This window comes from Homarus americanus, unplaced genomic scaffold (genome assembly GCF_018991925.1).
Source record: "Homarus americanus isolate GMGI-L3 unplaced genomic scaffold, GMGI_Hamer_2.0 scaffold29898, whole genome shotgun sequence".
NCBI lineage: Eukaryota > Metazoa > Arthropoda > Malacostraca > Decapoda > Nephropidae > Homarus > Homarus americanus.
This window is the reverse complement of record NW_024711417.1, coordinates 215611-233051: the sequence shown is the minus strand read 5'-3', so window position 1 is coordinate 233051 and position 17441 is coordinate 215611. Positions and strand designations below refer to the sequence as shown.

The window sequence follows — 17441 nt, the reverse complement described above, 5'->3', positions numbered from 1 at the left end:
GTTGGAGAAAACGAGAAAGGTGAAAGTTTGTGTGTGTGTGTGTGTGTGTGTGTGTGCGCGCGTTCGTTCGTTCGTTCGTTCGTTCGTTCATGGGGTGCTTTTCCAGGTAACTGTTTTTCTCTTGTCTTTCTCGCATTTCTCCCCCACTACCCTCTCCCCTCCCTACACCACAATCCTCACCCTCTCTCCTCTAACCATACATCCCCCCCACACATACACCCCGCATTACCCCCTACACTCCTTCCCACATCACCCCCACACATTCCCATCACCCCCACACTCCCATCACCCCACCTCCCATCACCCCCACTCCCATCACCCCCCACACTCCCATCACCCCCACCTCCCATCACCCCCCACCTCCCATCACCCCCCCACACTCCCACTCACCCCCACACTCCCATCACCCCCACACTCCCATCACCCCCCCACACCTCCATCACCCCCACACTCCCATCACCCCCCACCTCCCATCACCCCCCCCACACTCCCATCACCCCACCTCCCATCACCCCCCACTCCATCACCCCCCACTCCATCACCCCCACCTCCCATCACCTCCCACCTCCCATCACCCCCCCACACCTCCCATCACCCCCCACCTCCCATCACCCCTCACACTCCATCACCCCACACTCCCATCACCCCCCACCTCCCATCACCCCCACACACTCCCATCACCCCCACTCCCATCACCCACCCCACCTCCCATAACCCCCACACAATCCCATCACCCCCACACAATCCCATCACCCCCACACTCCCATCACCCCCCTCCCATCACCCTCCCCATCACCCCCACACTCCCATCACCCCCACCTCCCATCCCCCCACACTCCCATCACCCACCCACACTCCCATCACCCCCCACACAATCATCACCCCCCACAATCCCATCACCCCCCACTCCCATCCTCACACTCCCATCACCCCCACACTCCCATCCTCCCCTCCCATCACTCACCCTCCCATCACCCCCCACTCCCATCACCCCCTCCCATCACCCCCACACAATCCCATCACCCCACAATCCCATCACCCCCCACCTCCCATCACCCCCACCTCCCATCACCCCCCACTCCCATCACCCCACACTCCCATCACCCCCCCACACTCCCATCACCCCCACTCCCATCACCCCACCTCCATCACCCCCACACACCCCACACTCCCATCACCCCCCACACTCCCATCACCCCCCACCTCCCATCACCCCCCACCTCCCCATCACCCCCCTCCCATCACCCCCACACTCCCTTCCCACCTCCCATCACCCCCCTCCCATCACCCCCCACCCCCTCACCCCCACCTCCCATCACCCCCCACCTCCCATCACCCCCCACACTCCCATCACCCTCCCCACACTCCCATCACCCCCCCACTCCCATCACCCCCCCCTCCCATCACCCCCACCTCCCATCACCCCCTTTCCCCCAGGGTATGCACATAAGCACCTGCCTTGAATATGGTGGTGTATTTTTCCCCAACATTAAGTGAACCAACTCCCGGCTAGCGTCATTTTCCACTCTTGTTATGGCCTCCAACTTTAAGAGCAGAGGAAGTTTTGAGTTGCTTTGCCTCCTCTTCTTCCTCTTCATTCCTCCTCTTCCTCTTCCAACCTATCTATCTTCCTCCCCCTCTTCCGCTTCCTCCCCTTCTCTCCTCTTGCTCTCCTCAGGGCACTAGTTCTACGTTCCCTAAAAAAAAAATAAGAAGGCATGTGATGGACTATTTTTAACCTTCCAACACAAAGATGCATTTTTCCTACCTGCCGTTAGGGAGAGAAAACCTAACTACCTTTAGTTAATTCCAGAGGTTTAGGTTTGGCTGGGTTGGGTTTGTTGGGTTTGGTTTGTTGGGTTTAGTTTGGTTGGGTTAGCCTGAAGGTTTGTTGGGTTTAGTTGGGTTGAGTTGGTTTGGTTGGTTGGGTTTGGTTTGGTTTGGTTTGGTTGGGTTTGGTTTGGTTTGGTGAGTTGGGTTTAGTTGGTTTGGCTGGGTTGGTTGCTGGGTTTAGTTTGGTTGGGTTTAGTTTGGTTGGGTTTGGTTTGGTTGGGTTTAGTTTGGCCTTGAATTGGTGTTTAGAGGGTTGGTTAGGTTAAACCTAGGTAGGTTTGTTAAGTGCTTGATTGGTTAGATTTGCAACACACTCATTTACTCGTCCTCCACCACACTCATCCTCCACCACACCATCCTCCACCACCATCTCCTCACACTCTCCTCCATCACACTCATCCTCCACCACACTCATCCTCCAACCACACTCATCCTCCACCACACTCATGCTCCACCACACTCATGCTCCACCACACTCATCCTCCACCACACTCATCCTCCACCACACTCATCCTACCACACTCATCCTCCACCACACTCATCCTCCACCACACTCATCCTCCACCATCACTCTCGTGTCTACTCCTTGTCAACTCTCTATAACTTTCTCCCCCCCAGAGTTAAATTTATATCACCTGGTTTACAACTTTCAATTTCTAACTTATTTTTTCTGTTTTATACTTTGTTTATTTTTTACTTTTCCGTCATGTTTCGTCTTACTGATACATCTCTCTACTCCTGTTACCTTCGTCCTCCTGCACCTCCTCCTCCCCCTTGTTCCTCCTGACTACCCCCTTCACTTTTCTCCCTGTGCCCCTCCCCTAATGTTTCCTCCCCCTCTCTCCACTCCTCTCTCACCTCTCCTCCTCACACACACACACACACATACACACACACACACACACACACACACACACACACACACACCAGTCGTACAATATTGACTCAAATTAAAAAATCGATTTCCAAAGTCAATAAATTTTCCCACCCAAGTAAAGAGACAGGAAACCGCACCTCAATACAGCTTAAATGTCACTGCCAATCTGTTTTTATCGTCGCCTTTAAGTGGCTCAGTTACATGGAAACTCACAGCTCTGCCTAAGGAAGAAAATAATGAACGAGAACAGTTTGAAATCCATCTTTGTTTGGGGTTTTGAAGACTAGCGTGAAAATTAAGGATAACCAGAAGATTAGACACCTCCCTGACACCCCTCCCGACACCCCCTCCCTGACACCCCTCCCTGACACCCTCTCGCTGACACCCCCTCCCTGACACCCTCCCCACACCCTCCTGACACCCTCCCTGACACCCTCCCCCCTCCTGACACCCCCCTCCCTGACACCTCCTGCTGACACCCCTCCCTGACACCCCTCCCTGACACCCATCCCTGCTTATTGTTACTCAATCTAATCTAGGAGAAATTAACAGAGCCTAATGTAATCTGACCTAATCCATTTCAGCTTAATTCAGCTTAGCCTACTTCACCCCAACGTAATCCAACTTAAACCTAACCACAACCCAACCTAACCCAACCACAACCCAACCCAACTGATAGAGATAAAATGGAGACAGGTGAGAGATATAAGTGAGACTGGTAGAGAAAAAAAGTGAGACAGGTAGAGAAAAAAGTGACAGGTAGAGAAAAAAAAGTGAGACAGGTAGAGAAAAAAAGTGAGACAGGTAGAGAAAAAAGTGACAGGTAGAGAAAAAAAGTGAGACAGGTAGAGAAAAAAGTGACAGGTAGAGGAAAAAAAGTGAGACAGGTAGAGAAAGACGCAACGAGAAACCCAGGAACTTTAGAGCCTTGGGGCGTGGTAAAGTTTATATCGTGTCTGAGGAGTGAGTGAGTGATGTTCATACCTCAGTCTAGTTGGTTGTGCCAGAGTAAACACGATGGGGGAAACCTTTCAGAAAGACCAGCCTTATAAAACTACCTCCGTGCCCTTGTTAGCTCTCCTCGTTAGCCAGACAAATTGCCCTCGTTAAAGGCTGTAGTGGTTGTAATGGCCACCTCTTGAGATTAGAGTTCAATCCCAGGTTCTCAAATGTTTACAAGTTCCTCATTACCGTATTGTTGAACACTAATTAGGGTGCATTAGTTTATCTGTAAAATTATCTACGGTATACCTAATTTTGCAACTTCATTAGCCTAGTCACTTCATTCTGTTCCTTAGAGAATGTTATCGTATATAAAATAAATCTTGTTATAAATTCCTCTTGAAAACAGTAATAAACAAGACAATAACTATTCAAATCGTTTAAAAATAACACAAAATTAGATAAAAAAAAATCACAAACTACCACATTGTTGTGTTGGTGTTGTCTGTGAGGATGATGGCGGACAAGATGCGCGGTGAGGTATGCGCAGAAACACAAACAGCTAGGGGCGACAACGCATGATTAAAACCTTTTAATTCTCGTATTATGTGATGATTTAAACGCTTGTCATACGGACCATATTGCTGTAATTATGTCCATTGTAATGATGAGTTTCACATTGTCAGGCATTACGTCAGGGTGTAATAAATAACGCCAGATAGGGGTGGATTATTCTCTGTTTGGTTATACTGCTCTTTGAATTCTTATTGGTGTAATTATTGTAATGGTTTGTGACATTATTATTATTATTATTATTATTATATTATTATTATTATCATTATTATTATCATTACTGTTATTATTATTATTAGCAGTAGTAGTGAAAGCAAGAGAGAGTTACGTACATGCAGTGTGTGTGTGTGTGTGTGTGTACATACAATACACATACTTGACCGGTCTAGCGTGATTGTCTGTTATTAGTGTACGAGGTCGTTCACCTCACATTCACCCCACATTCACCCCCACATTCACCCCTACATTCACCCCCACATTCACCCTACATTCACACCCACATTCCTCCCACATTCACGCCACATCCACCCAACATTCACCCCCATTCACACCCACACTCACACCCACATTCACCCCAACATTCCCAAAGATTCCTATGTTATTTTTCCCTCTTACGTGTTGATATGAGATGGCGTCTAGGCACGATAGATTCTGAGTGCAATTTTGTTTCAATTTGGCTGCAATATGTGTCTTGCCGTATCCTAAGTGGGGCAACTTGACCCAGGAGGAGAGCGTGTGTGTAATCTAATGCTACTCTTGCCTGGGACATATTTTGTAATACCATTCGAAATTGATAAAGTAAAATAATTATGGTGTTATGTTGGTCGAGTGGATATACCTCTCGGGTTTTTGTCCTGGTTCACTGGTTCGAGCCTGAGATACACATACAGACATACACTCGCTCACACACACACACACACACACTCAAAGACTTTAGATGATAAATATTTCGCGGTATTATCTTTATTTAACTTGTTGGTCGTGTTAGATATTGAATACTTTTAATTTATAAAACCTATACGATGCTGCGCGCGCCTCTAGTGTTGTGTGTGAGTAATGGCTTCAGTTGTCCTGGAGTTTCTTTTCTTGTTTGTTTTGTTTACATATTGTTAGGGCATTAGTGTAAGAACTTTACTGTTGTTATTATTATTATTATTATTATTATTATTATTATTTATTATTATTATTTATTATTGTTCTTGTTATTAGTATTTTATTTTATTATTATTATTGTTTTTATTGTTTTATATTATCATTATTATTTTTTATTCATATTATTTTTATTATTTTTATTATTATTATTGTTTATTATTATTATTACCCGATGACGTAAAGAAGACTAAATTATTTTCTTAAGACATTATCCAGACACTTGATTATTTAACTTGATTATGACGCAGTTAAGTTCTCGTGTTGTTTTTATTTGATTGACATAACTGCAGCTTGTTTATGTCGTTGTTCAACTCACATGGGATTGTTTACTACACAATTATTACATTTATTTGTTTATATGCTGCCCCACTGAATGTTTACTCGGTGCATGTTGGCATTTTGCCGTGTTTGTTTAGGCATTTTTCAGTGTTTTGGGGGCATTTTGCTGTTTGTTTAGGCATTTTTCAGTGTTTTGGGGGCATTTTACTGTTTGTTTAGACATTTTTCAGTGTTTTGGGGGCATTTTGCTGTGTTTGTTTTGGCATTTTGCTGCGTTTGTTTTGGCATTTTTCAATGTTTTTTGGGCATTTTCCAATTTTTGTTTGTTTGCAATAATAGTAATACACTTTGATATGTTTAATTATATATATTTTGTTAATTTGGCTATCAATATACCTAGACTGTTATAGACGTTAGCAACACACAGCTTATACTATAATTTAACATAGTTTTTCATTAGCCAGTACCCAACAATTTAGTCATTAGCTGTTAATTTAGTTCCATTTAAAATTTGAATTATATATATTTTTTTTGGTTAATTTAATTGAGACAAAAATTAGCTTTAGTGAGAATATAATGATTTGTGGCTTTTCTCTTTTTGTTTTTCAGATTGTAAGTTTGGCTGACTTTAACTCCTTCGTTCGCTGTATTCCTGTGTTTGTAGTGAGTTCTTATTGGTCGACCCCCTTGTACATATGTCCGTAGTGAGTTCTTATTGGTCGGCCCCCTTGTACATATGTCCGTAGTGAGTTCTGATTGGTCGACCCCCTTGTACATATGTCCGTAGTGAGTTCTTATTGGTCGGCCCCCTTGTACATATGTCCGTAGTGAGTTCTGATTGGTCTACCCCCTTGTACATATGTCCGTAGTGAGTTCTGATTGGTCGGTCCCCTTGTACATATGTCCGTAGTGAGTTCTTATTGGTGGGTCCCCTTGTACATATGTCCGTAGTGAGTTCTGATTGGTCTACCCCCTTGTACATATGTCCGTAGTGAGTTCTTATTGGTGGGTCCCCTTGTACATATGTCCGTAGTGAGTTCGATTGGTCTACCCTTTGTACATATGTCCGTAGTGAGTTCTTATTAGGGCCCCCTTTGTACATATGTCTGGAAGAGTTCTATTGGTGTGGGCCCCTGTAATGTATGTCCGTAGTGAGTTCTGATTGGTCTACTTCCCTGTACATATGTCCGTAGTGAGTTCTGATTGGTCTACCCTTTGTACACATATGTCCGTAGTGAGTTCTTATTGGTGGGCCCCTTGTACATATGTCCGTAGTGAAAGCCTATTGGTCGGCCCCTTGTACATATGTCCGTAGTGAGTTCTGATTGGTCTAATTCCCCAGGCATATGTCCGTAGAGTTCTATTGGTCGACCCCTGTACACATATGTCCGTAGTGAGTTCTGGATTGGTTCATTTCCTCTTGTACATATGTCCGTAGAGTTCTGATGGTCGACCCCTGTACATATGTCCGTAGTGAGTTCTGATTAATTCACCCCTGTACATATGTCCGTAGTGAGTCTCTGATTTTGGTCTACTCCTCACAGGTCTGTGGTGAGTTCTGATTGGTCTACCTCTTGTACATATGTCCGTAGTGAGTTCTGATTGGTCTACTCCCTTTGTACGTATGACCGCAGTGAGTTCTATTGGTCTACTCCCTTGTATTAAAGTTGATCCCCTGAGCTCATTTCTCGGAGGTAATGGCAGAGGGTCAGCTTTATTAGGCCTGAGCCTTGGGGAGTCTTCCAAAGGTCAGTTCCAAAGGGTCTGAGCCTTGGGGAGTCTTCCAAAGGTCAGCTCTATAGGTTCTAGGCCTTTGAGAATCTTCCACGGCTGAGTTCCAAAGGGTCTAGACCTCTTGAGAGACTACCAATGGGTGATAAGCGCATGCAGTAACCATTGGTATAGTTGTGTTGAGTTTGTGTTGCTTTCTGGCGCCTGGACTTTTGTGTTGCTCAGTAGTGTTGACGTATCTTTTGTCCTTCTGTGATGTGTTATCCTGTAGCACGTGGTCTTGTGTTGCAGTGTAGTTGCTTGGTGCTAAGTGGTGTGTTGTCTGTAGTGTGTGCATTGTTTGTTTGTTCTGTGTTTGTTTTTATTTTGTTTGTTTTGTTTGTGTTTTTATTTTGTTTGTTGTGTTTGTTTCAGGCTGTATATTATTGCTTATTTTTACATGTTTTTAGTTAGTTTTTTTTTTCTCTCTCGTGTCTTGTTTTGCTATCTATCTATCTGTCTGTCTGTCTGTCTGTCTGTCTGTCTGTCTGTCTGTCTGTCTGTCTGTCTGTTCGCCCGTCGGTCCGTTCCGCCACTATGAGCTCTCCTTTCCACTCGAAATATCTCCCTTGATTTCGCGGGTCAAAGTTCAATTAATCACACAGCCTTAACCTTATAATTTTCGCAATTGTGGTTGACAATTTACGTGTTTATACTCCGTCAATAATAATCAGCTGGGGGCATTAAGTGTCTCTCTCATGGCTGAAACTTGATCGAGCTATTTTTTTTGTCACCAATTTAACTCTTACTGAACCCGACTAAAGTGGTCATTTTAACTGTCCCGTAACCCGATTTTAGTGAACTCTCATGGCTGAAACCCTGACTGAGCTGGCTAACACTAACTCTTACTGAACCCGACTAAAGTGGTCATTTTAACTGTCCCGTAACCCGATTTTAGTGAACCTTCTCAGTCGACGTCGATCACAAATAAACCCGCTGTCGATCTTCATGTCATAGAGTCGATTATTACTTGTTTCGAATGTACTAACTCATGATTCGACAATTTCTTTTAAGTTTTACGAAGAAATTGGTAAATGATGAGAAATTTATATAAGTATTTACTGTAGTGATGAAATAGGAAGTGAAAATGGTGTATAGCTGTTCATCACGTGACCCAAATCATAACGTATACATACAACATTGATTTTACTCTTGATAAATACACACTCATACACATTATAATAGAAAAAAAAAATACTAACATGATAAGTTAGTTATTTTTTTTAACATATTTTTAACATTGATATGAATTAAAGATGAAAATTTATCAAAGTTTAAATTAAAAATATATGAAAGTTTTTGTAATTTGTTTAATAGTGTAATTATTTTTTTTTCTTTTGGCCTATTGATTTAAGGGAAAATAATTTTATCATTATCGATTAAATTTTGTACAATACCAAGACGTACAATTCCATCTCCTGACACCATGATGACACGATAGCGTATTGACATATCATTATTACAAACCTTGATATAAACCGTCCCTATAACGTATTAAACCCGGTTTATGTATATACACAGTCATTAATGAAATCCCCTTTTATAAAACAGCTGAGGTAATGCATGTCGTAGCTAGTGGGTGAAGGTATCTGGTTTACTGGTTTATACTATGTGTTTTAATGTTTGTTTTATGTATGGTTTATTGTCATTATTTATCCCCCTCTGCTGTCTATGTTATGGTCATTAAGTCTCACTACAGTATATATGGTAATACAGGTAAGTCCAGTCCATCTTGGCGCCCACGGTGACGTAAGTGTTAATTCGATTTTGTTTTTTCTATTTCATTTGTTTAATTTATCTCATACATGCATATACGATGTGTATTTTCAATGGATTTTTTTTTAATATCAATATAATTTATGTAAGGTAAGTTTATGATGAATTGTGTATAATTATTTTTTTTTCTTTGTATTGTAATGGAAAGTTTGCGCATGACGTCATAGATGACGTCATGTTTTGTTTTGGTCAGCGCCATTTTGATTTTGCATTCGTAGCATCTCAGAAATAAATTATCACGGTACACTTTCACTATCTGGCCTCAACGTGTGAGTTTATATTATTGATTTATAATGACTGACGTTTGTTTGTCATTATAAATTACGCTAGAATAATAAATTGAAGAAAATAAATGATAGTCGTAAACAAAATTCGATGCCAGATGTTGCCAAGTACGTTAAGTAAATTTTCTCAGTGCATTGTCGCGTCCTTGTGTGTAGTGGAAAGGCCCTGGGGATATAAACCTCTCGTTCCTTATTGGTTGGAGAGCGACAGGTTATACAATGGATAGCAGAAATTACCCAGGGAAGAGATGACAACGTAAACATGAGGCTGTACAGGATGTTATTAAATCCAGTTTGGTAATCGATTTTTTTCTTCTTTATTTTTAGTATTTTATCGTTTATGTATTTCCCATTTGCCTCATTCCCATCTTTATTGAGTTCTGTTTTTCACTAGTGTGTGTGTGTGTGTGTGTGTGTGTGTGTGTGTGTGTGTGTGTGTGTGTGTGTGTGTGTGTAGAAAAAAAAATAAACGGGGGGGAGAAGTGGAAATTGAACTGTCAAGTCTGCCTTGAGATTGGCTGTCAGTTTGATCCATAAGTGATCTGTAATTACTGAGGAGGAGGGAGAGGGGTGAGGAGGAGAATGAGGAAGAGGCGGTGAGGAGGAGGAGGAGGAAGAAGAGATGGTGAGGAGGAGGACGAGGAGGAAGAAGAGATGGTGAGGAGGAGGACGAGGTGGTGTTGGAGGAGGACGAGGTGGTGTTGGAGGAGGAAGGGGTGATGATGGAGAAGGAAGAAGAGATGGTGGAGGAGGAAGAAGATGTGATGATGGAGGAGAAGGAAGAATAAGAAGTGATGGTGGAAAAGTCGGAAAAAGAAGAGATATTGTAGGAGGAAGGAGGAGTGAGGGGCGACTCTTCAGGCAAGCATTTTCAGGAGGGGTGGGAGGGAGGGGGTCTAATCTCGAGGTGATCCATAAAGTTTTAAATTACGAAAGGTCTCGCTCATGATCTCGCTCTCGTCCTCGACTGCATTACTGTATTATTTCACGTAACTCTCCCGTAGGAAATATAAAAAAGTAGATAATACTTTTTTCCAACAAGACTAAAACTACCACAACAAAACTACATAAAAATATCCCTTCCTCCAGTAGTTTGAAACCAAGAGAAAATATAAGTAAATATACAATACATATTAACGAAGACAATATGCAAATTACTTGTCTTAAAAAAAATATCAAAAGAATCCCCACTCTTTTTTACCAGAGATTCAAAACATAGTCTAGAACTCTCATTTAACAAGAAGTAATCACACAAAAATGACCAATTCCCAATGAGTTTAACCACCCAATCAGAGGACGGTATGGTGAAAAATTTGGCCAACCACTGAAGTAGTAGTTGGGAGTCTGGGAAGATCACGTCTCAAGTGTTGGATTTTATTTTGGTTTCCAGACGTGGATGAGTTTAGTGGATTCGTGAGTTTAAAACCATCTCTCTGGGTGGATGGCTGATTGGCTGACTGGGTGGATGACTGATTGGCTGACTGGGAGGATGACTGACTGGGAGGATGACTGATTGGCTGACTGGGTGGATGACTGATTGGCTGACTGGGTGGATGGCTGATTGGCTGACTGGGTGGATGGCTGATTGGCTGACTGGGTGGATGGCTGATTGGCTGACTGGGTGTATGGCTGATTGGCTGACTGGGTGGATGACTGATTGGCTGACTGGGTGGATGGCTTATTGGCTGATTGGCTGACTGGGAGGATGATTGAAGGACTGACTTGACTGGCTGACTGACTGGGGGTGGAAATCTCTTGTTGAATTTGTTTTATCTCAATTGTGACTTAAAGTTGGATTTAGTACTATTTTTATTGAAGTGTGTGTGTGTGTGTGTGTGTGTGTGTGTGTGTGTGTGTGTGTGTGTGTGTGTGTGTGTGTGTGTGTGTGTGTGCGTGTGTGTGTGTGTGTGTGTGTGTGTTAATTGCCGTAGTGCGTGGTGACGGGACGACAGACTCAGCCATTTATAGGACCACCTGAAGATTTGTGACACCCCCAGCTTATTTCACCTGAAGATTAATTATAACTCATCACGCTAACTCCAACCTAACCTAACGCCTTATCTAATCTAACCTTAACTTACCCCTTAATACCCCAACACTTAACACCCCCAACACACCAAGAACACCCCCCACACCCCAACACTTTTAACACCCCCCAACACCCCCAACACCCCCAACACCCCCGAGAAAGCATTAGGGTGGTTGGTCATCAGGTGAAATAAACTGGGGTGTCTAATCTTCATATGATCCTCGACTAAATAAAACACGACTCCCAACTAAACAAAAATTCCTGGGATTCCTAAAAGTTCCTATGTTAAATTTTCTCTCTCATCTGGGAATGACTAAACGCGTCCCATGACCTTACAAAAAAATATATATATAACACATAGATAGAGAAAAAATATGGCGTCGTATCCTCTTTGAGACTATAACTACACTACGTTGTTATAGAGTAATTGAGAGGAGGAGGTTCTTCTTTTTCTTCTTCTTCAGGTGTAATTAATTTACCTGTCTCGTCTCATTTACATAACCGGGAAGTGGGGGAGGATTGATATTTACTCAAGCCGGAATTAATTACCCATGTGTAATATTCACTGTATAGATGTTGAGTGGGTTTTTTTTTTATTATTCATTCCCTTCTTGTGTACATTGGGTTAGGTTGGGGTCGATTAGGTTGGGGTCGATTAGGTTGGGGATGGGATTGGGTTGGGGTCGATTAGGTTGGGATTAGCCGATCGATTAGGTTGGGGGGGCCGATTAGGTTGGAGACCGATTAGGTTGGGGTCGATTAGGTTGGGGCCGATTAGGTTGGGGCCGATTAGGTTGGGGCCGATTAGGTTGGGGCCGATTAGGTTGGGGTCGATTAGGTTGGGGTCGATTAGGTTGGGGCCGATTAGGTTTTAAGTTAGGTCAGAACAAAACAGGTTAGAATAGTTTCGATTAACACCTATTAAAACTGAGGCTTAAATGACCTTTGACCTTATAAAGTGGCAGGGACATAGCAGTGTGTGTGCGCGCATGAGAGTCTGGTCAATATTGTCCCGCCAGTAATCTTGTTTTTATAGGATTAAACGTTCATAGTCAAGTACAGAGTGATACAAAAACGTTCCAGCATACTTAATATTTTATTTTATTTTTTATTTTTGTTAGAATGTATATAATGTGGAGCTTATAATAAGTATTCATATAACTAATAATATATGTTATAAGCGATCATTTTTTAATACGTATTTTGACTAGTAATTACAAAATATAAAAAAGTAAATTCACTATTATAATTTTTGGATCACCCTGTATGTAGTTATGTTGACTTCACGGGAGGATTTATTATTTATTTTATTTTTTTACGTGTTAAAAAAATTCAATTATAGTAAAATTAATGAGAAATAAAAGCCTGGTAAGGTTGGGTGGTTGGTGACGAGACATGCATACACCTGCTCATAATGGGGGGGGGGGGTGTAATGAAGCTTATTTAGGAGTCCCCTTAATTACTAATTACATTTTGGAGGGAGGTGTAATTAACGAGTGGTGTAGTGTTTACATGGGTCTGGTCCTCTTAAAGAAAATTATACTGTGTAAATTACCCAAGAAAGTTTTAATTATAAGACTTAATATAATTTGCTAATATATTGATAATTATATATACGTGTTTTTATGTATATTAAATAGGTGGTTATAGGTTCATGGGTGACGTAAGAGGTAGGGTGTGACGTAAGAGGTAGGGAGTGACGTAAGAGGTAGGGTGTGACGTAAGAGGTAGGGTGTGACGTAAGAGGTAGGGTGTGACGTAAGAGGTAGGGTGTGACGTAAGAGGTAGGGTGTGACGTAAGAGGTAGGTGTGACGTAAGAGGTAGGGAGTGACGTAAGAGGTAGGGAGTGTCATTATCTTGGAATACGAGGAATGAAGAAGGGAAACGATGAGGAATTTCGACTAAAGGGAAAAAGCTGATAATGCTCTCTCTCTCTCTCTCTCTCTCTCTCTCTCTCTCTCTCTCTCTCTCTCTCTCTCTCTCTCTCTCTCAACGCCTTAATTCCCTCACATGTTAATTCTATCCTTAGCTTATGTTAAAAATCACACCCCAGTTTTTAACACACTTCCCATCGTTAAGTGAGTTGGTTAAGTGAGTTAGTCAAGTAAGTTCTTGCTGACTTACTTATGTGGTAAAAAGTTATCGTAGTGGGGGAAAATATATTGTAGTTTATAAGTGAGGTTGGTAGAATGACTTGTTGTTATTGTTTAAGTGAGTCTGTTAAGTGAGTCCTCGCTAATGAACCTACTTACGAGGGTGTCCTAGTTTTTAAGTGTGTGAGTTAAGTAAGTCGTTGTTGATTTACTTAATTAGTGAGTTTTATTAGACTTACATGCAAGGGTAAAATGATTGTTGTGTTTTTACTTAAATGAATAGTTTAAGAGAGTTGCCGCAGAGATACTTTTAAGTGAGTTGCCGCAGACATATTTAAAATGAGTTGCCGCAGACATACTTTTAAGTGAGTTGCCGCAGACATACTTAAAGTGAGTTGCCGCAGACATCCTTAAAATGAGTTGCCGCAGACATACTAAGTTGCCGCAGACATACTTTAAGTGAGTTGCCGCAGACATACTTAAAATGAGTTGCCGCAGACATAATTTTAAAAGAGTTGCCGCAGACATACTTTAAGCGAGTTGCCGCAGTTTTACTTAAGTGGGTAACCGCAGACATACTTTTCAGTGAGTTGCCGCAGACATACTTAAGTGGATAGTTTAAGTGAAAGTAGTAAGGGCGTGCCTGGGATGGTGTAGTAAGCTCCCGTCTCTGTTCTCATTAACACATATTTGCATTTAGATTGATTTTCCGCCTTTTCAAACACTAGGAGCTCGTCTTCCGCGGTGTGTGGGGACGGACGATAGCCTACTGGCGGGTTAGATCAGTGGCTTACGGACGATAGTCAGGGGGGGGTAGGTAGGATGGACGATAGCTAAGGTTGCAGTTAGGTGAAGGCGATTTTCACGATAGCAGGTATGGAGAAACGATATCCCAGGGTGGTAGTAATGAGTAGGTTATACCCACGATAGTAGTACTGGGAGACGATAGCCACGATAGCATTACTGGGATACGATACCCGCGATAGTAGCTATAGGCAAATAATACCCACGATAGCAGTACCGGGAGACGAGACCCACGATAGCTGTAACGGGAGACGATACCCACGATAACGAGATGGTTCAGTGGCATACGGACGATAGCGACGATACAGTGAACAAAATCGTTGGTAATAGCCACAACCAGACATAAACCTAGGGACTAACGATAGCCAGATACAGCGACGTGTATAGACGATAGCTGCGATACTAACGATAAAGATGAGAGTTAAAGGTTAGGTTAGGGATCGATTAAAGTGCTCTCTCTCTCTTTCTCTGTGGGCCGAAGCATATTACAGTATATTATATAAGTCGACCGTGAGTTTGCATTAATGACGGCAGCAACGACCGGAAATAACTGTGTGTGTGTGTGTGTGTGTGTGTGTGTGTGTGTGTGTGTGTGTGTGTGTGTGTGTGTGTGTGTGTGTGTGTGTGTGTGTGTGTGTCCCACCAACACACCTGTATTGTTGTATATGTGTAAAGGTCAGTTATTTTTATTGGGGAGGTTTAACGCTCACATAACACTGGTTCCTGGACACACACACACACACGGGTTATAATTAGGTTAAGCCAACGTATTATTTAAATAACAATAAAAGAAATAAATTTACCTCGTTGATCTCTTTCCCAATCAAATATTTTCCATCCAAAACAAAATTCAGAATATTTTTTGTTTTAAATGCTAAAAACTTGAATCTCAAAATACAGGGTGTCTAAAAAAAGATCCATACACACACTACCTGTTCTTACTGTGGGAATCTATAAACTATTGTGTATATATATATTTTGAGACACCCTGTAAAGTGGTCACAATGTATCTACTGAATTGAATTATTTCCTCCTCTTGTTATTTTTGGTGTTATTCGTATTTTGTTCTTTGTTCTAGAAGGTTATAGTGACGTGGTGTGTTCATTGTGCACCATAACTTGGGGTAATTTTTTTTATATGGTGATAAAGGTGATGTATTAAAGTGCACCATAATATTTCTAGTCTATAGTGAGATGGTGGAGAGGTGTTGGAGGTGGATGGTGGAGGGGTGATGGAGATAGTGATGGTGGAGAGGTGTTGGAGATAGTGATGGTGGAGAGGTTTTGGAGATAGTGATGGTGGAGAGGTGTTGGATATAGTGATGGTGGAGAGGTGTTGGAGATAGTGATGGTGGAGAGGTAGGAGAGGGGATGGTGGAGAGGTGTTGAGATAAATGATGGTGGAGAGGTGTTGGAGATAGTGATGGTGGAGAAAGCTGGAGATAAAGACGGTGAGGTGTTGGAGATAGTGATGCAGGAGAGGTGTTGGGAGTGGATGGTGGAGGGGTGTTGAGACAAGTGATGGTGGAGAGGTGTTGGAGGTGATGGTGGAGGGGTGTTGGAGATAGCATGGTGGAGAGGTGCTGGAGGTGGATGGTGGAGGGGTGTTGAGATAGTGATGGTGGAGTTGGGAGATAGTGATGGTGGAGGAGAAAAGGAGATAGTGACAGGAGAGGTAAAGGAGATAGTGATGGTGGAGAGGTGTTGGAGACAGGGGATGCAGGGAGAGGTTGGAGATAGTGATGGTGGAGAGGTGTTGGAGATAGTGATGGTGGAGGGGTGCTGGAGAGCAGGACAGGAGAGGTGTTGGAGATAGTGATGGTGGAGAGGCAAGGAGATAGTGATGGTGGAGGGTGTTGGAGATAGTGATGCAGAGAGGTGTTGGAGATAGGTGGATGGTGGGAGAGGTGTTGGAGGATAGTGATGGTGGAGAGGTGTTGGAGATAGTGATGGTGGAGGGGTGCAAGGAGATAGTGATGATGGAGATGTGTTGGAGATAGTGATGGTGGGAGGGTAAGGAGATAAGATGGTGGAGGGGTGTTGGAGATAGTGATGGTGGAGAGGTGCAAGGGAGGATAGTGATGGTGGAGAGGTGTTGGAGAGGAAGATGGTGGAGGGTGTTGGAGAGTAGTGATGATGGAGATGTGTTGGAGATAGTGATGGTGGAGGGTGTTGGAGATAGTGATGGTGGAGGGGTTGGGAGATAGTGATAGGAGAGGTGTTGGAGATAGGTGATGGTGGGAGAGGTGTTGGAGATAGTGACAGGAGTGGGTGTTGGAGATAGTGATGGTGGAGAGGTGTTGGAGATAGTGATGGTGGAGAGGTGTTGGAGATAGTGATGGTGGAGAGGTGTTGGAGATAGTGATGGTGGAGAGATGTTGGAGATAGAGAGATGGTGGAGATTTAACTCTAGTATAAAGGTGACGTTTTGACTCCGCCTCGAGATAGATAATGAAATATGGAGGGTAAATCCCGTAGACTTTGTGTGTGTGTGTGTGTGTGTGTGTGTGTTCATTACCTGGGCCGTGAGTGTATGTATGCCTGGAGGTGGTGATAGCGCTTACTGCATGGCCCTGAACTGTACAACGTGTGGTGTAATTAGATTCATTATTTCATCGTTGTTTAGTCTTCACATTTTATTATCTACCAAAAAATAAATAAAAAATGCAAATAATATGGCAGCGTTGGTCAATATGATACTTCTATTTTTAAAAAAGAAAAACAAATTATATCAATGACCCCCAAGAATATATACAAAATATTATATCATCGATGTTTATAGACTTACGCATTTCTGTATCACAATCTAGCGAGTAAATTCATTCCAGTTTGACGTGTGTGTCAGACCGGGGTGAAAAGTGTTCTGACTGGAGGCCGCAGAGACGTGACGTTGACTGACTGGGATAAATTCATCTGGGAGGAAGAGGCTGTAACTCGGGTTATCAAGGAAGCCAAAATTACTTTACATTTTACTGTGTTATGTGATGGGTTCAGCTGGTGATGTGTTGATACGGCCCAGTTTGACCTTT

At 42.7% G+C, this 17441-nt stretch overlaps 1 protein-coding gene across 1 annotated transcript in view; it reads left to right on the top strand.

Annotated features, from left to right (window-relative positions):
• LOC121858186 overlaps positions 1 to 17441 on the top strand; it is an 89925-nt gene that overhangs the window by 63924 nt on the left and 8560 nt on the right. Inside the window, exons 3-4 of the mRNA XM_042354403.1 lie at positions 6266 to 6268; positions 7249 to 7404. Coding sequence (XP_042210337.1) covers positions 6266 to 6268; positions 7249 to 7404 — 159 coding nt within the window. The remainder of the gene's footprint in view (positions 1 to 6265; positions 6269 to 7248; positions 7405 to 17441) is intronic.